The sequence below is a fragment of the Megascapheus bottae genome, chromosome 8 (assembly GCF_031878675.1).
Source record: "Megascapheus bottae isolate mThoBot1 chromosome 8, mThoBot2.hap1, whole genome shotgun sequence".
In the NCBI taxonomy this organism is placed as follows: domain Eukaryota; kingdom Metazoa; phylum Chordata; class Mammalia; order Rodentia; family Geomyidae; genus Megascapheus; species Megascapheus bottae.
Genome location: NC_143516.1, coordinates 56,912,530 through 56,939,416, shown reverse-complemented (window position 1 = coordinate 56,939,416; position 26,887 = coordinate 56,912,530). Strand labels below are relative to the sequence as shown.

General features: G+C 42.5%; 1 protein-coding gene across 3 annotated transcripts in view; it reads right to left on the bottom strand.

Moving 5' to 3' along the window:
- Snx14 (sorting nexin 14) overlaps positions 1-10,079 on the bottom strand; it is an 88,420-nt gene extending 78,341 nt beyond the window's left edge. For 2 of the 3 annotated variants that reach the window (XM_090338480.1, XM_090338481.1), the window contains exons 1-4: positions 9,865-10,079; positions 1,853-1,973; positions 1,164-1,240; positions 673-751 (exon numbers count right to left, since the gene is read on the bottom strand). In XM_090338480.1, the coding sequence (XP_090194606.1) occupies positions 673-751; positions 1,164-1,240; positions 1,853-1,973; positions 9,865-10,079 (492 nt within the window). Of the gene's footprint in view, positions 1-672; positions 752-1,163; positions 1,241-1,852; positions 1,974-9,626; positions 9,705-9,864 lie in introns of those variants that run through there. The other variant, XM_090338482.1, reaches the window with a different exon arrangement.
- Between the last annotated feature and the right edge of the window lie 16,808 nt (positions 10,080-26,887).

The window sequence follows — 26,887 nt, the reverse complement described above, 5'->3', positions numbered from 1 at the left end:
ACCATATATACAACTGGTAGTACCGTAAGACAACAAAGGACATTAAAAATTCTCATCATCATGGTCATAGCTAGTAAAGTACAATGCACTACTTACATAATATAGTGTGATGCTATTGCTATCAAATCTACAGCCATACCAACTGTATAAAGTAGAGCACATATATTACAATTATATATAGGATACAACACTTGGTAATGAAACATGTTACTGGTTTATGTAAAATATTTTATCTATACTGTATTTCTTTCTTTCTTTTCCAGTCCTGGGACCTGAGCACTGTCCTTGGACATTCTCAAGGCTAGCACTTGAGCCACACCACCACTTCTGGCTTTGCGTGTGTGTGGTACCAAGGAATCAAACCCAGGGCTACATGCATGCAAGGCAAGCACTGTACCACTAGGCCACACTCCCAGCCTTAAACAAACATTTCTGTAAAACAGTATGGTGGGTTAATTCAGCAGTGGCCTCTTTTATACAGCTCATGTTAACTGCATCCCTTAAGTACATCAACAGGCTGTATCCAATGACTGAACTATACCATCTAGGTCAAAACAAGTACACTCTATGGTGTTATTAAAATAATGAAACTACTCAACAATAAATCTCTAAATATATACACATCATTATGCAGCATATGCCTGTAACTACAATGTTAATTAAATCCATTACCTCTGAAAGAGATGCATCAACCTTGGAAGAAATTTTCAGGTCTAACCATGGCTGGTAGTTTTCAAGTAGTAAGGAAGGCCTAAAGAAAATCAAATAACTAAATTATTTATAATATAAAATGTAATTAGAAAGAAACAAAAGCCATATAATGAGTGATTATTGTCCTTAATGTACTATGTTATCGCTCATCTCTTTTGCTATCCCTTTGTTAGCTCATATTGTTATAATATTTCACCTTGTTATCTGATATATTTTATATGTGCTTAATTGGTTATTTGAAATTGGATAGGGAAGGGGGGAATCAAGATGAGCAGGAGGAGGGGGGAAGGGAAATGGGGACCATGTCATGGGAAAGGGTACCAATATTTGTGAAGTAATGCACCTTCTATCTGGTGAATATAATGTAACCCTTCTATTAATTACAAAAAAAAATCTAAATTAAAAAAAGAAAATAAAAAAAAAATCAACAAATAAAAAAATGTTTAACTTACCTATGTCGTTTACATTTCACTTTACCACAAACAGCACAGCTGTGACCTTGAGGAAATAATTCTTGGAGTCCTAATTGCTAAAAGAAGAAAATTGAAAAGCTGATATGCTTCATGCCCTCTATCAAATAGTAAGTGAATTTTTTTTTTTCAGTCGTGGGGCTTGTACTCTGGAGCTGGGCACTGTCTTTGAGCTCTTCAGCTCAAGGCTACCATGATACCCCTAAGCCACAGCATCATTTCCGGTTTTCTAGTGGCTAACTGGAGATAAGAGTCTCAGGTCCTTTTATCCCTGGGCTGGCTTTGAACCTAGATCCCCAGATCTCAGTCTCCTGAGTGCCAGGATTATAGGCATGAGACACCGCACTGCTCAGCTAGTAAGTGATTTTTTTTTTTTCTTTTTGTAAGTCCTGGGCTTGGGCTGAGGGCCTGAGCACTGTCCTTGGGTTCCTCAAGGCTAACACTCTACCACTTGAGCCATAGCACCACTTTTGGCTTTTTTCTATGCATGTGGTTCTGAAGAATTGAACCTGGGTCTTTGTGCATGCTAGGCAAGCACTTTACCACGAGGCCAAACTCCCGGCCCCGTAAGTGATTTTTTTAAAAACCATTCTTTTAGAACACTTTCAGTAATAAATATAAGAAACAGCACAGTTATCATATAAACTTTTAAAAATAAAAACACATTTTACCTTGGGTTTGTATTTTATTGTGAAGAATATATTTGGTAAGAGAGAATCAGGACCTAATGAGCAGTAGAATGTGACAACTCCAGCAACAAATGACCAAAAGATCATTAAGACATGAAGATACCTTAAAAATCAATAAAAAAAAAATAATAATCAGAACCAAGGAAAATGTGTGACTTTACGTTATCCTTTTATTGCTTTAACTAGTATTTATTAGGCATATGAGTCAGAAGCAATGTTTCCCAATCATGATTACACTTCTGTAATGTACTTATTACATGTACAAACCATGAAATAGATGCTATGAATTATAGTCCATCCAAAGAATTTTCAACATTTCCTAATTTAATTCCTATGCTGTCATGTTTAAGTAGCCCATACTGCATTCTTCCAGAATATCTGGTTTTGTTGTTTTGTTTTGTTTTTATGGATCATGAGGCTTGAACTCAGGCTGGGTACTGTTCCTGAGCTCTTCAGCTCAAGGTTACTGCCCTATCGGTGAGCCAAGCCCCACTTCCCATTTTCTAGTGGTTAATTGGAGATAAGAGTCTCAGGTCCTTTTGTGCCCAGGCTGGCTTTGAACCTTGATCCCCAGATCACAGCCTCCAGAGTAGCTAGGAATACAGGCCTGAGCCACCATGCCAGCTCAGAATATCTTTAAACACTATTATGTTTACATAAGAAAAAAAAATTTCTCATTGAAAAGAAATTTTACTAAGAATCTAGTTTGGTCTTATGATGTTAGGTCTCTCTGCATATATAGTTAGGACACACCACTGTTTTGGGCTCTATTTGAATGGAAAATACTGTCTAATAGTATAAATGAGCACAGTCCAATGTGATCATGTGTTCCATGACAAAGTATATGATATATGGGAACATGACAGACCAACTGCTTAATCCAAATTTGAAAGCGCAGAAATATCTTTTTCAGAAACCACAATATATGTAGAAAAATAACAAGCTAATAGGAGTAAACCAACAGAAAAGAGTAGAGAACAGGAATAGGAGACTGAAGAAGGGCAGAAAAATCAAACTTGACAGAACCATATGGCTAAGCATACTTCTGTAGAATTAACCTTGAGAAGAATCTTTAAAAAAAAAAAAAAAATCAGGTCCGGGAGTTTGGCCTAGTGGTACAGTGCTTGCCTAGCATGCTCGAAGACCTGGGTTCAATTCCTCAGTACCACATACATAGAAAAAAGTGGTGCTGAGACTCAAGTGGTAGAGCACTAGCCTTGAGAAAGTCCAAGGACAGTGCTCAAGCCCTGACTAAAGCCCAGGACTGGCAAAAAAAAAAAAAAAAAATTAAAAGCCAGATAATATACTGTTAGTATGTTATAACATCTCAATATTATAACCAATCTTCAGGCTTTTGACATGCATGATTTTCAGTTACCATGACTTTGTTAAGATTATATATGCAAATGAATATATTTCAACAGTCAAGATACCTATACAACCATGCTCCCAATAGCACTTTTTACCATATGCCAAAATACAGATACGCCTAAATGCCTATTAACCAATGAATGAAGAAAATTTATGTATATAAAAGTACACACACACACACACACACACACACACACACACACACTTGCATGCACACCACATTATTATTATTTAGACAGCAAAAAGTGAAATTATGGTCAGGCTTACATCTATAATCCTGGAGACTCAGGAGGCTGAGATCTGAGGATCACAGTTCAAACCCAGCTGTGGCAGGAAAAAACCATGAGATTATCTCCACTCAACTACAAAAAAAAGCTGAAGGTGGTGCTGTGACTCAAAGTGGCAGAGTGCTAACTTTAAGGGAAGATGCTCAGTGATAACACTTAGTCCATGAGTTCAAGCCCCATGATCAACAAAAACAACATGAAATTAGGGCTAGGTGCCAGTGACGCACTTACAATCTAACTACTCAAGAGGCTGAGACCTGAGCATTAAAAGGTTGAAGCATTAAAAGGTTGAGCATTAAAAGGTTGTGCCTGAGCACAAAGTCTGTGAGACTCATATCGCCAACCCCATCGCCAAAAAGCTAAACATGGAGCTGGAGTTCAAGTGGTAGAGTGCTAGCCTTGAAAAGGAAAGCCCAGGGACAGCAACCAGGCCCTGAGTTCAAACTCCCACCCACCAAAAATAAACAAAAAGGGACTGAAGTTTGGCCTAGTGGTACAATGCTTACCTAGCATGCATGAAGACCTGTCTTCATTCTTAGGTTACCCCATATACAGAAAAGGCCAGAAGTGGTGCTATGGCTCAAGTGATAGAGTTCTAGCCTTGATAAAGCCCAAGGATAGTGCTCAGGCCCTGAGTTCAAAGGAGGACTGGCAAAAATAAATAAACAAACAAAAAATTATCCCACTTGGAGTGAAAAAAGATCAGGGATGGTACCTAGGCTCTGAATTCGAGCCCCACAACAAACAAAAAGAAAATAAAAATGGGAGTGGAAGAGAAGGAGGGAAGGAATAACAGGAGGAAGGGAGGGAGAAATTATATTTTCAGGAAAAAGAATAAATCTAGAGCCGGCAGGATGGCTCATGCCTATAATCCTAGCTACTCAGGAGACTGAGCTCTGAGGATCAAGGTTCAAAGCCAGTCTGGGCACAAAAGGACCTGAGACTCTTACCTCTAATTAACCTTAGAAAACAGGAATTGAGGCTTGGCTCAAGGGTAAGGTGGTAGCTTTGAGCTGAAGAGCTCAGGGACAGCACTCAGGCCCAGTTTAAGCCCCATGACCCACAAAAAAAAAAAAAATCTAGAAATGATCTTAAGTAAAATAAGCCAGACTAAGAAAAAAATATCACATATTCTCTCATATGTGGACTCCTTAAAAATGAATAACAGAAATCTAAAATGGGCTCTATTTGAAGGTAACAGTGGGACGAGAAAGCGAAAGGGGAGTAAGAGTGTAAGTGCTTTGTACACGTGTTTGAAAAGTAGAACAATAAAATCTGCTGAGATAAATAAATAGTTGATTAGCTCTGAATAGAAAGGAGATTTAATCTTTGCTTTTTTGTTTTGATATTGGGGATCAAAGCCAGAACACTGCACTTACTAGACAAACACTTTGCCACTCAGCTACATCCCAGCCCAAGAAGGGAGAGTTGAAAAGGTTGACTTTGAAGAAAATATAGGCTAAAGATAATTTTTTAAAACAGAATTAGCACAAAAATAACTAATGTATAGGAATAGATGGTATGATCCAGGGAAAAATACAGAATTACAAAGGAAGAAACCATGTATGTAGAAACACAAGGGAAAACCAGGATCAAGAGGAAAAAAGCAATGTATTTGTTGGGTTGGGAATGTGGCTTAATGGTAAAGTGCTTGCCTAGCATGCATGAAACCCTGGGTTTGATTCCTCAGTACCACATACACAGAAATAGCTGAAATTAGCACTGTGGCTCAAGTAGAAGAGTGCTATCCTTGAGCAAAAACAAGCTCAGAGACAGTGCCAAGGTCCTGAGTTCAAGCCTCAAGCCTCAAGCCTCAAGACTGGCAAAAAAAATTTTTTTAAAGAAAAGAAGTATACTCTTTACCTGACTTATACTACTGCATATATCACCTTTATAACAATTTTTTAATTAAAAAGAGCCAGGTACAAGTGACTTCATGCTTATAAATCTAGTTATTCAGGAAGCTAAAACCTGAGAATCAAGGTTTAAAGCCAGCCTGGGCAGAAAAGTCTGTGAGACTCCAATTAAGCAGCAAAGTGGGAAGTAGAAATGTAGCTTAACTGTAGGAGGGAAGGAGAGAGGGAGGGAGGGAAAGAGGGAGAGAGGGAGAGAGGGAGAGAGGGAGAAAGAAAGAAAGAAAGAAAGAAAGAGAGAAAGAGGGAGAGAGAAAGAGAGAGAGGGAGGGAGAGAGGGAAAGAGAAAGAGAGAGAGGGAGAGAGAGAGAGAAAGAAAGAGAGAGAGAGAGGGAAAGAGAAAGAGAGAGAGAGAGAACGCTGAAATAAAATCAATTATTAGACTATTAGAATTAGATAATTCAAAAGGGAAGAAAGGCTAAAGAGGGCAGACAGAAAGGCTAAAGTGAGAGGTGGAGGAAATAATGAAAAAGTTTTTAGTAAAAAACTAAATCACAGGACCAGGAGTTTGGCCTAGTGGTAAAGTGCTTGCTTAGCAAGCATGAAGATCCATGTTCGATTCCTCAGTACCACATACATAGAAAAAAGCTGTACGTGGTGCTGTGGCTCAAGTGAAAGTGGTTGGGTTCTAGCCTTGAGAAAACCCAAGTGCTCATGCCCTGAGTTCAAGTCCACACCTGAAAAAAAAAATAAAAAAGCAAAAACAAAAACACCCACCTATATCACAAGTTAGACATCAATGACTCAAATCTGTAATCCTAGCTACTTAAGAGGCTAATATCTAGAAGATTAAGGTTCAAAGCAAGACCAGAAAAAAAATTTTCACAACTCTTTCTCCAAAATATCTACTACTACACCTGGGTGAGGTAACTCACACCTATAATCTCATGAGGCTAAGATCTGAGGGTGGAGGTTTAAAGTCAGCGAAGGTCCTAAAGTCTGTGAGACTCTTATCTCCAATAAACAGAAAAACTGAAAGTGGCACTGTGGCTCAAGTGCCTTGAGCAAAAGAACATAGGGACAGTGTCCAGGCTCTGAGTTCAAGCCCCATGACCAACAAAGGGAAAAAAAAACAAGGAGAGTGAATTGTTGATAATATGCAGAATGAATGAATCTCAAAAACAGAGTTGAAAAAAGACACTAAATACAAGAACTACATAATACCACTTATAAGAACTTAAAAAACCACTGGGCGCAGTGGCTCACGCCTGTAATTCTACCTACTCAGGAGACTGAGATCTAAGGATGGAGGTTCAAAGCCAGCCCCAGCACTAAAGTCTGTGAGACTCTTATCTCTAATTAACCACTAGAAAACAGAAACTGGGGCTGTGGCCTCAGGGATAGAGCAGTAGTCTTGAGCTGAAGAACTCAGAGACAACGCCCAGACCCAGAGTTTAAATCCCACAACCCACAAATAAACTGCCATATTTGGGCCAGTAGTGTAGCCTAGTGATAGAGTGCTTGACTAGCATGCCCAAAGCACTTGGATTCCTCGGTACCACATACTCAGAAAAAGCCAGAAGCAGTGCTGTGGCTCAAGTGGCAAGGTGCTAACCTTGAACAAACAGTGCCCAAGGACAGTAACTAGGCCCTGAGTTCAAGCCCTGGGACTGGCAAAAAAAAAAAAAAAAAAAAAAACCTGCCACATGCTGAGCACCATTCTGGGCACTTACCATAAAGTAACTCACTTAATCATCAAAAACAGCAGCACACTGTAGGAACTACTATTAGCTTCACTTTACAGAGACTATGACAGATTAAAGTTAATTTAAAAAAAAAAGTCTTAACACAGGGCCAGGAGTTTGGCCTCGTGGTAGACTGCTTGCCTAGCATGCACGAAGACCCAGGTTCGATTCCTTGGTACCACGTACATAGAAAAAAGCCGGAAGTGGTGCTGAGGCTCAAGTGGTAGAGCTCTAACCTTGAGAAAGTCCAAGGACAGTGCTCAGGCCCTGAGCTCAAGCTCACAACTGGCCAAAAATAAAAACCTCTTAACACAGTAATTGGAAGAAATAAAAGTTCACACTGCTGCTTGGTGCAGGTGGCTCATGCCCGTAATCCTAGCTATTCAAGAGACTAGGGTCTGAGGATTGAGGTTTGAAGCCAGCCTAGACAGGAAAATTCTTGACTCGTACCTCCAATTACTCAACAAAAAGCCAGAAATGGAGCTATAGCTCAAGAGGTAGAGCACCACTCTTAAGAGAAAAAAAAAAAGCCAAGCAAGAATACAAAGCCCTGACTTCAAGCCCCAGTAACTGGACACACACACACACAAAAAATACTCATAGTTGATCATCATCATTATTAAGATTAACTTTAGGGCCAGGAATTTGACTAGTGGTAGAGTGTCTGCCTAGCAAGCACAAAGCTCAATTCCTCAGTACCACATATACAGAAAAAGCCAGAAGTCATGCTGTGACTCAAGTGGTAGAGCTCTAGCCTGGAGAAGGCCCAAGGACAGTGCTCAGGTCCTAAGTTCAGGCCCCAGGACTGGGGGATGAGGGGGAAAGGGGATTCTACTTTAATCTACTCCTAGTAACTAAATGTCTGTCCCAGCCTGGAGACTTAAACTGACCCACTTCCCAAAGAAGATAATTAAGATTGTTCGGATAAAAATCACTTGGAGCTTTAATTTTGATCAAGCTAAACCTGTAAGTCTAGCTTGGTATGTTCTATACTACAGTGAGACTAGTAATTAATAGTTTCCACCTGGCTAAGGACTCTACTTCTATCCTCCATCACCTCACCATCATCATCAAGGAACACATCTTGGTAAAATACTAACCGTTATTGAAATGCAAGTATTACTTAAACCCAGAAACAACGGCAAAGTAATCAATAAGGTGGAAAATTAGGTTAAGCTTGCGTTATCCTTGGAGATCAATTACTTCAACATAAAGAGTAAGAATGGTCTGTTCAAAAAGCATGGAGATTTTTGTTGTTGTTGTTTTTGTTTCTTGCCAGTCCTAGGGGTTGAACTCAGGGGCTGGGTACTGTCCATGAGTTTTCTCAAGGCTAGTGCTCTACCACTTGAGTCACAGCACCACTTCCAGCTTTGTCTGTATAGATGGTACCAAGGAATCAAACCAAAGACTCCATTCAAGCTAGGTAAGAACTCCACCACTAGGCCACTCCCGGGCCTAAAGAATGTTCTTGCTGGATGCTGGTGGCTCATGCTGTAATTAATCCTCACTAAAGACAGTGGCTGAATCTAAGGATTGTGCATAGGGTCAGGTAGGAAAAGATACAAGTCTGAAACATACTTATCGAGAAAGTCTGTGACTCTTACCTCCAATTAACCTCCAAAAGAACTGGAAGTGGAGTTGTGGTTCAAGTGATAGAGTGCTAGTCTTGAGCACAACAAAACCACTAGAATACTTTGGGAATGCTCTATATCAATTCTGCTTTCTGACATTATGTCAACAAACCTTTTATTTTTTCCTTCTTGGACTATTCTTTTGGGGAGAGGGGCTGGGTTAGGGGCTTGAACTCAGGGCCTGGGCATTGCCTCTGAGCTCTTCAGCTGAAAGCTTGCACTCTACCTTTTGAGCTACACGGCCATTTTCAGTTTTCTGGAGGTTAACTGGAGAAAGAGTGTCACAGACTCCCCTTCCCCTCCCCTCCCCCGCCAGTCCTGGGGCTTGTACTCAACCTGACTGAACACTGCCCTGGGGCTTTTTCAAGGCTAGAGCTCTACCACTTGAGCCTCAGCCTCGATGTATGTGGTACCGAGGAATCGAACCCGGGTCCTCGTGAATGTTAGACAAGCACTCTACCACTAGGCCAAACTCTCGGCCTGTCATTGACTTTTGTCCCCGGCCTGGCTTTTGATCCAAGATCCTCAGACCTCAGAGTCGTGGGTAGCTACGATTACAAGGTGTGAGCCACCGGCACCCAGCCCTTCTCAGACATTTTATACAAATACCATGGCATGTTGATATTGTAATAAAATGTATAAAAGTGTAATAAAGTCGTATTCGCCTGCACAACCCATTACCCTCCGACCTTTGCACACCTTTTTCTAAAGCTTTGGCTACAAAGGTTGTGTGTGTGAGGGAAGAGTGGGCCTGGAGGTGGAACCACAGGACCTTGAACTCGCCTCGTCCCCTCTCCACCCCCACCCCTGTCGGCTGCCTGGACGGCACCCAGAGTTTCCAACTGCGCTCCCAAGTAAGACTTCACTACCTAGGAAACACTGACGATGAAGTCCCAGTGGGAAAATGGCCATAAAGACGAGTTCGCTTCGGACAGGAAGCCGCGGACAAGAAACCACTTGGAGCCGCGCCACCGCCCGCACTTCCGGGCCGCAAGGCTCGCGGGGCTCCCGCGGCGGCGACTCTGCCGGGAGCTCGCTCTGGAGCCGCGGCCCGGCCGCCGGTCGCCCCCGTCCCCCGAGGCCCCGCGGACGCCCGGCCCGCCGTACCTGTTGAGGAGAAGCGAGGCAACGCTGAGGCCGAGCAGCAGGAAGCAGAACAGCGGGTACTGGCGGCAGATCTCGCGCCCCACGTCCAGCCGCAGCCGCTGCTTCAGCTTCTCCGCCGTCGTCCGCACCCAAGGCACCATCTCGGTCCGTGCAGCCGAGGCCCCCTCCGCCCCCCTGCCCCGCTCGGGCCCCGCCGCCCGGCGGCGGAACCACATAGCCGCCCACCGGTGGACTTACGCCGCCGGCCACCGCTGCCCTGCGCCCCGCCCCCGCGGCCCCTCGCGCGCCTGCGCGCTGCGCCGCGCCGACCGCAGAGACCCCCCCCTGTCGGCAAACTTGAGGCCTGCGCGCTGCCCCGCCGTCCCCCGCCGCGCGGCCACCGCCACAGTTTTGGAAGAGACACACCGTCCGCAGCTGGGCCTGCGGCGTCCTGCAGGCACTGGGTAGGGGCGCCCCGGGCGCGCGGAGGCCGCTGGGAACTGTAGGCGGGGCGGCGAGCCTACGGGAGGGGAGCCGTAGCCGCCACAGCCCTGGACCCAAAGGAGCGTCCTCAGGGGACCAAGCAGGTTGACGGACAGGCTACACTGAGGTTTTAAAGAATCCCCTTTACAGCCGGCGCCGGTAGCCTAGGCCTGTAAACCTACTCCGGAGACTGAGATCCAAGGCTCGCGCGCGCGGTTCAAAGCCAGCCCGGGCACAGCGTCCATGGGACTCTTACCGCCAGTTAGCCACCAGGAAACCGAAGTGGCGATGTGGCTCAGGGGGTAGAACTCCAGCCTTGAGCTGAAGAGCTCAGGGACAACGCCCAGGCCGAGTTCAAGCCCCCAACACTGACCAAAAAAAAAAAGCACTCTAGTGGTAGAGTGCGTGCCTACCATGCACAAAGACCAGGGTTCGATTCCTTGGTACCACAGAGAAAAAGCTGGAAGTGCTGCTGTGGCTGAAATGGTAGAGCTCTAGCCTTGAGAAAGCCCAAGGACAGCTGACTTCAATCCTAGAGCTGGCACGCACACCTGTAATCCTAGCTACTCAGGAGACTGAGATCTGAGGATCAAGGTTCGAAGCCAGCCCGGGCACAAAAGGACCTGAGACTCTTCAATTAACCTGCAGAAAGTGGGGAAGTGGGGCTTGGCTCAAGGGTAGGGTGGTAGCCTTGAGCTGAAGAATTCAGGGACAGAGCCCTGGCCGAGTTCAAACCCCATTACCCTCCCCACCCACCCACCCACACAAAACCCTCATTTATCATACCATCTAACTTCCAGTTTGTGATTTGCCAGTCTTGGGGCTTGAACTCAGGGCCTGAGCACTGTCCTTGAGCTATAGCTCCAGCACTGGCATCATTTTCTCATGGCTAGAACTCTGACCATTTGAGCCTCAGCACCACTTCTGGCTTTTTTTCTATGTTTCTATGTATGTGATACCAAGGAATCGAACCTGGGTCTCCCTGCATGCTAGGCAAGCACTCTACCACTAGGTCTAATTCACGGCCCCTAAGCTTCTTTTAGCCAGGGCTAGCGCTTTACCATTCAAGCCACAACACCATTTCTGGCTTACTCTTTTTTTTTTTTTTTTTTTTTGTGCCAGTCCTGGGCTTGAGCTCAGGGCCTGAGCACTATCCTTGGAGTTTCTCAAGGCTAGAAGCTCTACCACTTAAGCCTCAGTACCATTTCCAGCTTTTTTCTATGTATGTGGTACCGAGGAATTAAACCCGGGTCTTCGTGCATACTAGGCAAAGCACTCTACCACTAGACCAAACTCCTGGCCCCTGGCTTACTCTTTTGTGGTGCATGCTTGCTAGGCAAACACTCAACAGTTAAGTTGTATTCCCAGCCCTGATTTCTAATTTTTTGTCTTTCTTTCTTTTCCTTTTTTTTTTTTTTTTTTGGTTGGTCATGGTGTTTGGACTCTGGGGTGCTGCCCCTGAGCTATTCAGCTCAAGACTGGCACTCTACTACTTGAGCCATAGCACCACTTCCCTGATTTCTAAATTTTATTGTATAACCTATGCTACTCTGGAAAGATGTGGAAGAGCTGGCCACAGTGGCTCACACCTATAATCCTAGCTACTCAGGGCTGAGCTCTGAGGGTCAAGGTTCAAAGCCAGCCCAGGCACAAAAGGACTTGAGACTCTTATCTCCAATTAAACACTAAAAAGGGGAAAATAGGGCTGTAGCCTTGAGCTGAAGAGCTCAGGAACAGCGACCATGCTGAGTTCAAGCCCCATAGCCCACATAGTTATAGCAAAAATGTTTACTTAAGCAACCTATTCAACCACTTCCGTTTAACCTTCACCCAGGTATCTCATGTTGGAGGTACTCTGCCATACCACCATTTTAGGGCGACATTCGTGAGGCACTCAAGATTTTACAACTAGCGGCCAGGAGCATAGCCTAGCGATAGATTGCTTGCCTAGCATGCAAGAAGCATTGAGTTCAATTCCTCAGTACCACATGCACAGAAAAAGCTGGAAGTGGTGCTGTGACTCAAATGGCAGAATGCTAGCCTTGAGCAAAAAGTGTCCCAGGACAGTGCCCAGGCCCTGAGTTCAAGCCCAGGACTGGCAAAAAAAAAAAATTACAACTAGCAAAACCAGGATTTCAGGCCATCCTACCAGACTGGCATTATCAGGGTGCTTGTCATCTTTCTCCTAGAATATTACTAATTCTTCTCTGGAATGCTACTCTCCAAAATAGAATGATTCTGAAAGGTATATGTGTCTATGTCTGTCAGTCATGTGGCTTGACCTTATGGCTTGGGCACTATGCCTCAGCTCTTTCACTCACGGCTAGGGCTCTACCACTTTGAACACAACACCACTTCCCATTTTCTGGTGGTTAATTGGAGATAAGAGTCCTGGACTTTCCTGCCAAAGGTTGGCTGTGAACCAGGACCCTCTGATCTCAGCCTCTAGAGTGGCTAGGATTATGGGTTATAGGTCTAAGCTACCAGCACCTGGCAAAAGTATTTCTTTTTTCTCAGTTGAGGAGTTTGAACTCAGCCTGGGTATTGTGCCTGAGAACTTCAGCTCAAGGCTGCTATGCCTTGAGCCACAGCACCACTTCTGGTTTTGTAGTGCTGGCTGTGAACCATGATCACAATTATTTTAACAAAACTAAAAACAGTGTCAAGGAAAGAAAACAGATGGTTGGGAGGGGGAGAGGGAATTGAGGACAAAAACATGAGAAGGTATCTATGTTCAAGAAGTAATGCAGGGCTGGGAGTTTGGCCTAGTGGTAGAGTGCTTGCCTAGCATGCACGAAGACCCGGGTTCGATTCCTTGGTACCACATACATAGAAAAAAGCCAGAAGTGGTGCTAAGGCTCAAGTGGTAGAGCTCTAGCCTTGAGAAAATCCAAGGACAGTGCTCAGGCCCTGAGCTCAAGCCCAGGACTGGCAAAAAAAAAAAAAAGTAATGCACCCACTACCTGACGAATGTAACTGTTAACCCCTCTATACATTACCCCAACAATAAGAAACTGGAAACTGTTGTGTGGTGGTCTGGAAGGTGCCTAGCAGTAGAGTGTTTGCCTTGCATACACAAAGCCCTGGGTTCAATTCCTCACTACCACAAACACAGAAAAAGCTAGAAGTGATACTGTGACTCAAGTGGTACAGCATTAGCCTGGAGAAAGCATATGGACAGTGGCCAGGCCCTGAGTTCAAGACCCAAGACTGGTAAAACACACACACACACACATACACACAAACTCTGTTGTGTATGTGCAATCTCATGATATTTCACGTTATTCTGAAAGCATGGGCCATTCCTTTTTTCCTTTTCAGAATGGACCATATTTTATTATATTGGCAATCAAACAACCTGACAAAACAATTTGCAAATCATAAATTGAAACACATTTCTAATTCCTTTAGGATCAACTTCAGTTCCAGATCAAGTAGCAAGAACACTAACATTCTCAACATATAATGTCAAATTTCTTTGTAGAATGATACCCATTCCTGCACATATTTGCCAGTCCTGAGCCTTGAACTCAGGGCCTTAGCATTATCCTTGGGATTTCTCAAGGCTAGACCTTTACCACTTGAGCCACAGCACCACTTCCAGCTTTTTTCTATGTATGTGGTACCAAGAAATTGAACCAGGGTCTTAGTGTATGCTAGGCAAGCACTCTACCACTAGGCCAAACTCCTGGCCCCATATTTCCCCATATATTAAAGACTGTCACCAATATTGTTACATAATTTACCATCATAAATATATTCATGGTGGGCTGGGAATGTGGCTTAGTGGTAGAGCTTGCCTTACATATGTGAAGCCCTGGATTCAATTTCCCAGTACCACATAAACAGAAAAGGCTGGTAGTGGCTCTGTGGCTTAAGTGGTAGAATGCCAGCTTAGCAAAATAAGCTTAGGGACAGTACCTAGGCTCTGAGTTCAGGCCCCAGGACTAGCAAACATGCACACACACGCACGCGAATGCACACGCACGTGCACACACACACACACACACACAGACACTCATCACACTCATGCTCATAACTTTTGCAGTATTAATATTATTGAGATTTATTTACAGGGTGGTGCACACCAGTAATCTCAGCAACCCAGCCTGGGCTACATAGCAAGACTCTTTCCCAAATAATCAGAGGGAAAAAAAAGACTGGGCTATAGATAATGGTAAAGAACTTGCCTGGCCTTGGGTTCCATCACCTGACAGACACACCTTAAAATGTCTATAACCTTCTTGTTTACATGAAAATGCTAGATCTAGCTAGGCCTTTGTGGTTCCACTTCTAATCCTAGTTATTCAGGAGGCTGTCTCCTGAGGATCATGTTTCAAAGCCAGCCCAGGCAGGAAAGGCCATGAGACTCATCTCCAATTAACCACCAGAAAATCAGAAGTGGAGCTATGGCTCCCTTAAAGACTTATTCTGAAATTACTGTTGACATTTTTACCAAGTCAGTTTACCTTAAAAATGCTTTCAGAGCCCGGCATGGTGACTCACGCCTGTAACCCTAGCTACTCAAGAGGCTGAGATCTGAGGATGGAGTTTTAAAGCCAGCCCAGGCACTAACGTCTGTGAGACTCTTATCTCCAGTTAACCACTAGAAAACTGGAAATGGCGCTGTGGCTCAAGGGGTAGATCGGTAGCCTTGAGCTGAAGAGCTCAGGGACAGAGCCCAGGCTCCGAGTCCAAGCCCACGACCGAAACACACACACAAGCTGTCAGTTCTGTCCTAGACATTTTTACAACATCTGACCTCTTTTCCCACATTTCTTAGTAGAATCAGAAAAAGATAATTACAAAATACAAATAATGGACTAGAAGAATAGCTCAAGTGCTGAGTGTCCCCTGGTATGTGCAAAGTCCTGGGTTCAATCCTGAAGAAAAAAAATAAAATACTGTTACTATAGACATCTAAGAAAATTGTCTTTATCAAATGAATCTTCCTTAGCAATCAAGTCAAGTAGTCTAGTATCTACTTTCACATTAATAACTTGAAATTTCTCCCAACCTTGCGTAAGTTTTGAACCTTATAGAAGTGATATGGAATAGCAACACACAACACTGCCTATGAAATCACCTCCACCTCCTATTAGCAACATGCTACTGAACAAGTTTAACAACTCCATCTATCCCAGCTCCTGAACTCTTACCTCCAAAATAGGTATCTTCCTCATGAAGTTTGAAGATTTTGTTGTATTAAGTGGAAAGTACTCAGTGGTCATCTTTGTATAATGCTTAATACAAAGAAATTCTTTAGGAGCTTTGAACATAACCAAAAAAGCAGCTAAGCTTTTTATCTGCACTGTGAAAATGCATGAAATCAAAACTACTAAACTCTTTTTCCTGTGTGTACTGGTCCTGGGACTTTAATTCAGGGCCTGGGTTTGTCCCAACTTATGCTCAAAGCCAGTGCTCTACAACTTGAGTCACAGTTCCACTTCCAGGTTTTTGGTGGTAAATTGGACATAAGGAGTCTCACCAACTTTCCTGTCCCAATTTCTGAGTGATTTATTGAAGATAAGAATATCAGGACTGGGCCAGGAGTTTGGCCTAGTGGTAGAGTGCCTGCCTAGCATGCATGAAGACCTGGGTTTGACTCACATACATAGAAAAAGCTGGAAATGGCACTGTGGCTCAAGTGGTAGAGATCTAGCTTTCAGAAGGCCTGAGGAAAGCACTCAGGTACTGAGTTCAAGTCTCAGATCTCTGCCTCCTGAGTGGCTAGGATTACAGGAATGAGCTACCAATGCTTGGCCATTGAAATCTTTTATAGGAAAACAAGTGCAAAGAGATTTATTGCCTGCATTAATGTTCTGGACCTACACAGTCTAATAGTAGATATTAATCACTTGAAATGATTCACTATAATAAATATGCTATGCCAAAGAGCATAAAAATAGGAAGCTGGGGCCGGGAGTTTGGCCTAGTGGTAGAGTGCTTGCCTTGCATGCAGTAAGACACGGGTTCCATTCCTTGGTACCACATACATAGAAAAGCTGGAAGGGGAGCTGTGGCTCAAGTGATAGAACATTAGCCTTGAGGAATGCCCAAGACAGTGCTCAAGCCCTGAGTTCAGATCCCAGGACTGGCAAAAGAAAAAAAAGGGAAGTTATCTCAATATTTTAAAACTGGAGGACCAGGAGTTAGGCCTAATGGTAGAGTACTTGCCTAGCACGCACGATGACCCATGTTTGATTCCTCAGTACCACATACGTAGAAAAAGCTGGTAGTGGTATTGTGGCTTGTGATAGATCTCTAGCCTTGAGAAAGCCCAAGGATATGCTCAGTCCCTAAGTTCAAGCCCCAGGACTGGCCAAAAAAAAAGGTAAAAACTTGATTATTAAGTATTTTGGAACGTTTTAATTTTACTTAAATGAAGTTAGAACATGAAAAGTCATGTGGCTTGAATGCATTATATTTCTCTAAGTGCTGCTCTGTAGTTAGTTATGCAGAACCAAAACAATTAAATATGCTAAAGTTTTGATTAATGATGCAATTATCATGTCAGAGTTATATTTACAAAGTGAAAAAAATGGTAATGACTCATTCAAAGGGCTCAGACATCAAACTTCAAAAATGTCCATCATCTTTATATTTATTGCAAAGCAAGTAGTGTAAGGCACTGTGCTGGATGTGGTGGAAGATACAATGAGTTTAGATGCACTTTTCTGACCTCCAAAGGCTTACAATCTAAAAAGGAGACAAATCACACAAAGAAATAATATATAATACAGGGAAGTTTTACATATAAGGCTATAGTAATCTTTATGACAGGTAGTGGGGAAATTCAACTGATGATGATCTTGGAAAGGCCTGTAGGAAGATAATGATTTGAGCAAATAGGACTTATCCCTATTTTTAGAACTCATAAAGCACTAGGCAAAATTCAGACATCAGCAAAATGCATAATTGCTTTATATGTTGGTATAGGAGTTTTGAGAGGTAGTGTTTAGCACTGGAGCCTGAAGGTTGAATGTAAACTACATTTCTACCTGTTGCCGTCCATTCATGACATTACAGGTATAGAAGGAAGAGAATAGGTGATGACATACTCTACCCCTAGGAACCATTTCACAGATGCCTCCTTTAATTTGGACTATGGTGTTATCAAAGAGATATTCACAAACCCCTGATCTTACTTCTATCTCAAGTAATCTAGTCTAGAGTTTTACCTTTTGTGGCATGTCTAATGTTATTACAGCCTTAATTGTATGCTTAGCAATCCCCTCATCTCCTTGCAACCTACTCCTGTATACCAAACTCTGGATATAACACACACACACACACACACACACACACACACACACACACACACATATATTTAAGTGGTCACAAAAACTTTACTTCAAGAAGTTCCTTTCCTTGACTTCCAAAAGGAACTCGTTACAATGCAGAGTACTAACTCAATGAAGAGAAACATGAGATCTTTGCATATAATAAAGATATTTAAAGTGTGCTCGTTTTCATATTTAACTTGATACAAGTAACTTCATTGAAAAGATATGGAGAACTATAGCTTTATAATATTATTGGCTCAGGTATAGCTACTTCCTGGTAATAGCTGTTAACATCATGGGATTCTTAGTGGTCTCATTATCTTAGCACCAGAAAACTTAGGCATTACATCATAAGTTATACAATGGACTACCCAGTCTTCTTTAAATCTTTTTTTTAAATCGGTACCGGGGCTTGAACTCAGGGCCTGAGCACTGTCCTTGGGCTTTCTCAAGGTTAAAGCTCTACCACTTACGCCACAGTACCACTTCCAGCTTGTTCTATGTATGTAGTACTGAGGAATTGAACCTGGTTGTGTATGCTAGGCAAGCACTCCACCAGTAGGCCAAACTCCAGCCCCTTTTTGAAATCTTTAATGAAAGAACATTATTCATAAATTCAGAAAATTTGAAATTACTAATCAAATTACTAATAACTTCATGGCACCTGAAAATAGGTTCACTTGTTGATAAATATACTGGAAAGGACATTCATAATCTTAACACTACCATGATGTTCAAGATGAACAATGCTTGTCTACCTTTTGTTCTTAAAAATTACTTCATTTTAGACTTTATTCCATTTAGCCTAGGAGTACAGTTGCTGTACTCCTACAGTATCAGGGTGGGACTTCTGAAGCCTCAGAGTTAAAACCTGTAACAAACAGCTCTAACGGTGCCTTAACTCTGAGGCTTCACAAGTCCCACAAAAATCACCTGGTTTATCCCCAGAAACCAAGGTTATTTTTACTTTAACTGTATTTTTTTTTTGTCTTTTCTTTTTTGGTACTGGGGATCAAACTAGGATGTTGCACTTGCTAGGCAAGTGCCACTGAGCCACATCCCAGCCCTATTTTTACTTTTTGGTTTGCCAGTCCTAGAGCTTGAACCCAGGGTCTGGGCACTGTCCTCTGCCACTTGAGCCAAAGCACCACTTCTGGCTCTTTCTGTGTATGTGATATCTAGGAATTGAACTCAGGGCTTCATGCATGCTAGGGGAGCACTCTACCAGCTATGCTCCTGACCCAAGTTTAGAAGTTTTATATTGATGTTTTCCAAATGGCACATTCCTCTGACGTGTTTTCCCATATATTTTTATTGTAATAGAAGGGTTACATTATATTCACCAGATAGAAGGTGCATTACTTCACAAACATTGATACCCTTTCTCATGTCTTGGTCCCCATTTACCTCCCCCCACCCCCGCCCGACCTATGCTTTTGATAGTTCAGTTCCAATAGTAAGAATTTACTTATTGTTTTAGACAACTTTGCCTGGGCACTTTAATCTGGGGCATAGAATTCCAATCTATCAAAAACGTGACATGAAGCTGAGCGCCAATGGCTCATGACTGTGATCCTAGCTACTCAGGAGGCTGAGACCTGAGGACTGCAGTTTGAAGCCAGCCTGGCAGGACAGTCCATGAGACTCTTATCTCCAATTAACTTCCAAAAAAGCTGGAAATAGAGATATGGCTCAAGTGGTAGAGTGCTAGCCTTGAGCAAAAATGTTCACAAAAATTTAAAAAACATTTACAAAGTCCTGAAGTCAAACCTCAGAAGCAGCTCTCTCACACACACACATACACACTAAAAGTGAGTCTAGCCAGACAGGTAGGCAACTCATTTGTTCAAATAATAGAATGAAGTTGGCCAATTTAGAAAACTTTGTCTTATATAACCTGCTGACATTTTTATTAGAGTGATGTTATCAGCTATTTATAAGCTAGTATGATAAAATGTGTGTTTGCTGGTACTTGGACTTGAATTCAGGGCTTGTCCCTCAGCAGCTCTACCACTTAATCCACGCATACCTCTAATTCTGGCTTTTTGGTGATTCCGGGTAGTCTCAACTGACATTCCTGACCAGATTAGCATCTCGGCCTACCAAGTTAGGATTACAAGCATGAGCCATGGGTGCCAAGCTAACATGAATCATTTAAAAGTTGGACATCCATGGTGCACACCTGTGATCAGGCGACTGAAATCTGAGGGTCATGGTTCAAAAGCCAGCCTACACAGGTAACTCCATGACATTCTCATCTTCAAGAAACTACCAAAAAACAGGACCAAAAAAATGAAAGTGGAGTTGTGGCTTAAGTGGCAAAGTACTATTCTTGAGTGCAAAAAGCTTAGATACAGAGTCTAGGCCTTCAGTTCAAGCCCTAGTGGTCCTAAACTAAAATTAAAATAAAATAAAAATATATAAAGATTAGAGTCAGGTGCAGTGGCTCATGCCTGTAATCCTAGCTACTCAGGAGGCTGGGAATGAGGATCAAGGTTCAAAGCCAGACTGTATGCCAAAGACCATGAGACTCTTATCTTCAATTAACCACTAGAAAAAAACTAAATCTAAAACTAAAACAAAACCAGACGTGGCACTGAGACTCAAGGAATATGGTGGTAGCCTTGAGCTGGAAAGCTCAGGGACAGTGTCCAGGCTCAGAGTTCAAATCCCACGACCTACAAAAAAATAAAAATTAAAAATTAAAGGGAAGTGGGAGAATGATAGGAATAATATAGTCAGAGATTATAGACCCAAGTAAATGTGCCAAGATAATGTCTCAAGAAAAGGCAATGTTAGAAATGCCACAGAAATTAAAGTTTTGAAAATTAGGCAGTTTGGAGCCAGGAGTTTAGAGCCTAGTGATTGAATGCTTGCCTAGCATGCATAAAGACCTAGGTTCAATTCCTTGGTACCACTTACATACAAAAAAAAGATCCAGAAGTGGTGCTGTGGCTCATGCTTATAATCCTAGCTACTCAGGAGGCTGAGATCTGAGGATCAAATTTCAAAACCAGTCCAGACACAAAAGGACCTGAGACACTTATATCTCCAATTAACCTCTAGAAAACAAGAAGTAGGGCTTGGCTCAAGGGTAGCCTTGAGCTGAAGAGCTCAGGGACAATGCCAAGGCCCAGAATTCAAGCCCCATGACCAACCCCCCAAAAAGTTCAGGGACAGTGCCCAGGCCAAGTACAAGCCCCATACCTCCCCCCACAAAAAAGGAAAGCTCAAGGACAGTGCCCCAAGCCCTGAGTTCAAGCCACAGAACTGGCAAAAAAAAAAAAATGGGGGACGGTGAGAAGGGTAGCCTAGTGATAGAGAGCTTGCCTAGCATTCATGAAGCAATGGTTTGATTCCTTGGTACCACATACTCAGAAAAAGCTAGAAGTGGCTCTGTGGCTCAAGTGGCAATGCGCTAACTTTGAGCAAGGAGAGTGACCAGGCCATGTTCAAGCTCCCAGACTGGCCCAAAATAAAATAATAAACTAGGTAGTCTTGTATAAGGATACTGATAATACTATAATAATATTATGAAAATGTTAAAACAGAGGTGACCATCATTATAAAGCCAGCAAGGTTGCTAGGGGGGAAAAGAGTTGATGAAATGTCTATTCTCAAGTATGTAAAACTTCACTCTAAACTCTTCATTGAGGGTTGAGGAGAGAACTACTGGAACTTAAAAAAAAAAATCTGCCATATTATATACCTACCCTATAATTATTTGAGCTATTTGAATTTTCAATAGAACAATGAAGGCTGGTTTAGTAGTTGAAAACTTTGTAACCCAGTGAGGTGAATAGCATTATATGAGAACATTTTTGCCTAGAACTTCAGAAAGGTTAAATATTCTAAAGATTTTTAAATGAAGTTACACCAAAGTAGACACACAGCTGGGCGTGGTGGCTCATGCCTGTAATCCTAGCAACTCAGGAGACTGAGATCTGAGGATCACAGTTCAAAGCCAGCCCAGCCACTTAAGTCCATGAAACTCTTTATCTTATTTCCAATTAATCACTAGAAAATTGGAAGTGGTGCTGTGTTTCAAGGGATGGGGTGGTAGCCTTGAGCTGAAGAGCTCAGGGACAACACCAAGGGCCAGAATGCAAGCCCCATGACCACACCCCCCCCCAAAGAAAAGCAGACACACATTAGTTGATATCTACATAATCTAGGCTGACTTTCAACCAGTGAATTAACAGTAATTTAGGGAACTTTGAGATAGCTTGCAATTCTTTATAGAACTCCAATAGCTTTCTTTTTTTTTTTTTTTTTTTTTTACCAGTCCTGGACTTGAGCTCAAGGCCTGAGCACTGTCCTTGGACTTTCTCAAGGCCAGAGCTCTACCACTTGAGCCTCAGCACCACTTCCGGCTTTTTTCTATGTATGTGATACCGAGGAATTGAACCTGGGTCTTCATGCATGCTAGACAAGCACTTTAACCACTAGGCCAAACTCCCGGCCCTCCAATAGCTTTCTTAACTGTAAAAGAACTACGTATCTTAACCTTTCCCTTAAAGAATAACTAAAATAACTATTTTGGTTAGCAACACCCAAATAATGCACCAGCAATGGTCATAAAAGGCTTCAGGTGATAAATAAGAAAAACTCTATTTTTTTATGATGTAGTTATCTCATAAAGAATACTGACATAGGGCCAGAGTTTGGCATAGTGTTAGAGTGCCTAGCATGCACAAAGACCCAGGTTCATTCCTCGGTACCACATACACACAGAAAAAGTTGCAAGTGGTGCTATGGCTCAAGTGGTAGAGATCTAGTCTTGAGAAAGCCCAAGGACAGTGCTCAGGCTGTGTTCAAGCCTAGTACTGGCAATAATAATAATACTGAACTATAAGAATAGTGGAATACAATTATCCCTCATGTGTGCCAATTCTGAGGCTTGAACTTAGGGCCTGAGCACTAACCTTAGGTTTCCTAAAGGCTAGCACTCTTCCACTTGAGTCATAGCTCCCTTTCTGGCCTTTTCTGGGTATATGGTACCATGGAATCAAAACTAGGACTTTGTGCAGGCTAGGCAGGCAAGCTATCACTAGGCCATGCTCCCAGCCCTGTACAGCACCTTTATAATAACTTTTCCTTTCTTCTTTTTTGCCAATACTGAGCTTGAGCTCAGGGCCTGAGCACTGTCCTTGGACTTGCTCAAGGCTAGAGCTCTACCACTTGAGCCTCAGCACCACTTCCAGCTGTTTTCTATGTATGTGGTACCAAGGAATCGAACCCGGGTCTTCGTGCATGCTAGGCAAACACTCTACCACTAGGCCAAACTCCCAGCCCTGCAATAACTTCAAACTCAAAAACTTAGGTGAGGGGCCGGGAGTTTGGCCCCTCGGTACCACATACATAGAAAACAGCTGGAAGTGGTGCTGAGGCTCAAGTGGTACAGCTCTAGCCTTGAGCAAGTCCAAGGACAGTGCTCAGGCCCTGAGCTCAAGCCCAGGACTGGCAAAAAAAAAAAAAAAACAAAAAAAAACTTAGGTGATATTTTATTACTGAAAACTCTATCCATTTCCTTAGCAGTCAACTCATATTTAATATCATAAAACTACTCAAGAATTAGTGTTTCAAGAATTTGAAAGTTCTTCGAATAATCAAAATGTTCTAAGATGTCCGACTTGTCTTAATTTCACAGGGTCTAGACACACTCGTCATCAGAATCTACAACAGCAGTTTAAAAATACATATAAGATGATGATCATGGATTTTCAATTCCCAGAACATTCCATTGAGAAAGGTTGTTGAGATTCCTGCCACAGAAAGGAGTGGTCTCATTACCCAGTAATGTCAGTATATGAAGAAAAGCTGTTACATGTAAATAGGAAAAGAAATTCTCAAGGGTTCTTTTAAAATGCTCTAAAACTGTGTGTTAAAGTATCTTCTGGCCAGATGCCAGTGGCTCAAACCTATAATCATAGCTACGCAGGAGGCTGAGATCTGAGACAAAAGTCTGTAAGCCAGTCCTGGGCTTGAGCACTGTCCTCGAGTCTTACCAAGGCTAGATTCCTACCACTTGAGCCACTTCCAGCTTTTTCTATATACCACCTGAGCCACAGTACCAATTTTGGCTTTTTCTGTTTATGTGGTACTGAGGAATCAAGCTAAGCAATCATTACTAAGAAACACAGTCCAAGGATTATAAATTTTAACAGCAGAAAACAGTCAAACAATTGGGAGACAGTATGCTATTTCTTTCCTATAGTAGTGAAGTCAGTAATCCTTTTTTATTTGATACACTAGCTATCAAAAGAGGCTAGCCTCTTAACTCAAGGTCCTTAATTATCCGTCTCACCTGTGCTGGAGTTACAAACACGCTCCTCAACACTCCATTCTTAAGTAATTCTAGGAAGACAATCACATAAATTTAAAATATGGAACCAAGATTGACTTTTTGAAAGCGGCAGAAATGCTGTTTAGATTTAGGAATTAAAGATATGTCAAATATAATCACAGGAACTTCAGAAGTTTTTTGGGGAGTTGACTAGTATATGTGGACTTAAATACTCTGTGCTGTTCACATAATCATACACAGGGTGTGTGCATTGTATGAACTTGGTAATCTGCAAAAGGTAGACTCTTGGGTTCAATCCTTCATCCACACTTCAAAGGGAAAAAAAAAATCAAGTTAAAACATTAAAATCCTGAAAGTAGATTGTGTTTAACCATCACCACTAACCAAACTGGTCCTTTATTAAGTGACCTAACTCAAGCAATCTACTAATTGGTAGGTAATATAAGGCTAGGAGAAACTGCTTTCCAGATATTAGGTTGCTAGAAAATGAGTTTTTCTTTGTTTTTTTTGTTTTTTGCCAGTCCCGGTGGACTCAGGGCTTGAGCACTGTCCTTGGGTTCTTTCTCTCAAGGTTGGAGCTCTACCACTTGAGCCTCAGCACCATTTCTGGCTTTTTTCTATGTATGTGGTACCAAGGAATTGAACCCGAGTCTTCGTGCATGCTAGGCAAGCACTCTACCACTAGGCCAAACTCACAGCCCCTATGCGTGCTTTTTTGACATACTTACCCTCTAAGGCGAATGAACCTTATAAAAACTTCATGGAGTTAGGCCAAAAGCTCATAATGAATTGAAAATTTAATATGGAGAGCCAGGCACATGGCTCAATCATACAGACCTAGCAACTCTGGAGGCTGAAATCTGAGGATTGTAGTTTGAAGTCAGAAACAGCAAAGTTTGTGAGACTTTTATTGCTGACAATGGGGCTTGATCTCAGGGCTTGGGCACTGTCCCTGAGTTCTGCTCAAGCCTAGTGTTGTACCACTTTGAGCCACAGCTCCACTTCCTATTCGAGTGGAGTTTTATAAAATCTCACTTTTCTGCCTAAATTGGCTTTGAACCTGGATCTTCAGATCTGTCTCCTGAGTAGCTTGGAATACAGGAATAAACTACCAGCACCCAGCTTGTGATAGTCCTATTTCCACTAAACTACATACCAAAAAACAAAACAAAACAAAACAAAACCACCCAGAAGTATACCTGTGGTTCAAGTGGTAGGGATTGGCCTGCAACAAAACTAGGAACAGCACCCAGAACTTCAGTTCAAGCCCCAGAATCAGCGTGAGACACACACACACACACACACACACACACACACACACACACACACAAATTCAATCTTGAGGTACCACTCTTAAGAATGTAGGCAGAAGTGTTTTTATCAATGTTTTTGTTCAGCACCCTGCAAGTAAATAATTACCAGCAACAAGGAAAATCAATAGCCTCAATTTTCCTTAAGGCCATGCTAAGAATTTTTTGACATCCCTTCAACTAATGTCAAATAAAAAAAAAAAATTACGTACACACACACTCATTGATTGACCAATCTTACCCATAATTTAGGACAATTTAAATGTATTTTATGCTCATTAACTTTGATTAAATGGGTTTTTCGTTTTTGTGGGTAATTGGGCTTGAACTCTGGGCCTGGTTGCTGTTCCTGGGCTCTTCAGCTCAAGGCTACTACCCTATCTCTGGGCCTGGGCATTGCTCCTGAACTCTTCAGCTCAAGGCTACTCCCCGACCCCTTGAGCCTTAGCCCCACTCCCCTTTTTCTAGTAAATTGGAGGTTAAGAGTCTCACATTCTTTAGTGCAGGGGCTGGTTTTGAACCAAGGCCAATTAAAGGTTTTTATGTTGCAAATTACATAGTTCAAAGTACCTTAGTCCTTTCAATTTGTGTATCAATAAAGCCTGTTAACTGTATTGCTACCAAACCAGATAGGATTTGAGACATGTTGTTGTTGGTTGGTCAGGAGACTTGAGCTCAGGACATGGGTGCTGTCCCTGACTTTTTCAGCTCAAGAATACTGCTCTACAACTTTGAACCACAGCTCCAGTTCTCATCTTCTGGTTGTTAGTTGGAGCTAAGTGTCTCAAAGACTTGACTGCCTGCCACAGATGGCTTTGAAACATCCTCAGATCTCAGCCTCCTGAGTAGTTAGGATTACAAGTGTGACTCACCAGCACTTTTTATTGTATTTTAACTGCTGTCTGGCACCATTAATATTTCCCTGCCCTCAAGGAGCTTCCATTCTACAAAGGCAAAATATAAAGTCTAAAATCATGAAAATACAGACATTGTCATAGAAACTAAGTGACTATATTTGCCTTTTATTACGCCCCCCCCCCCGGCAGTTCTGGGCTTGGGCTCAGGGCCTGAGCTCTTGTCCTTGGGTTTTCCGAAGGTTAGAGCTCTACCACTTGAGCCACAGCACCACTTCTGGCTTTTTTTCTATGTATGTGGTACCAAGGTATCAAACCTGGGTCTTCGTGCATGCTATGCAAGCACTACCACTAGGCCAAATTCTCAGCCCTATTATGCCCATTTTAAATGTCCAACTTAAAATACTCAGAAACAAAGGTGTTTAAATACCTGTGTCTACTAATTCAATGTATAAATGGGCAGGGTGGTCTGAGAATTGCACTTATCCTTAGTGAAAGATTTCTAAGAATTCAATTTCTGAAAATGTTTCTGGTGAATTTTACCATTTCAAAGGGAAAGAAGGGCTGGAAGTTTGGCCTAGTGGTTAAAGTGCTTGCCTAGCACGCACAAGGGTCCGGGTTCGATTCCTTGGTACCACATACATACAAAAAAGCCGGAGTGCTGCTGAGGCTCAAGTGGTAGAGCTCTAGCCTTAAGAAAGTCCGAGGACAGGGAGTTTGGCCTAGTGGTTAAGTGCTTGCCTACCATGCATGAAGACTCGGGTTTGATTCCTCGGTACCACATACTTAGGGGAAAAAAAAGCC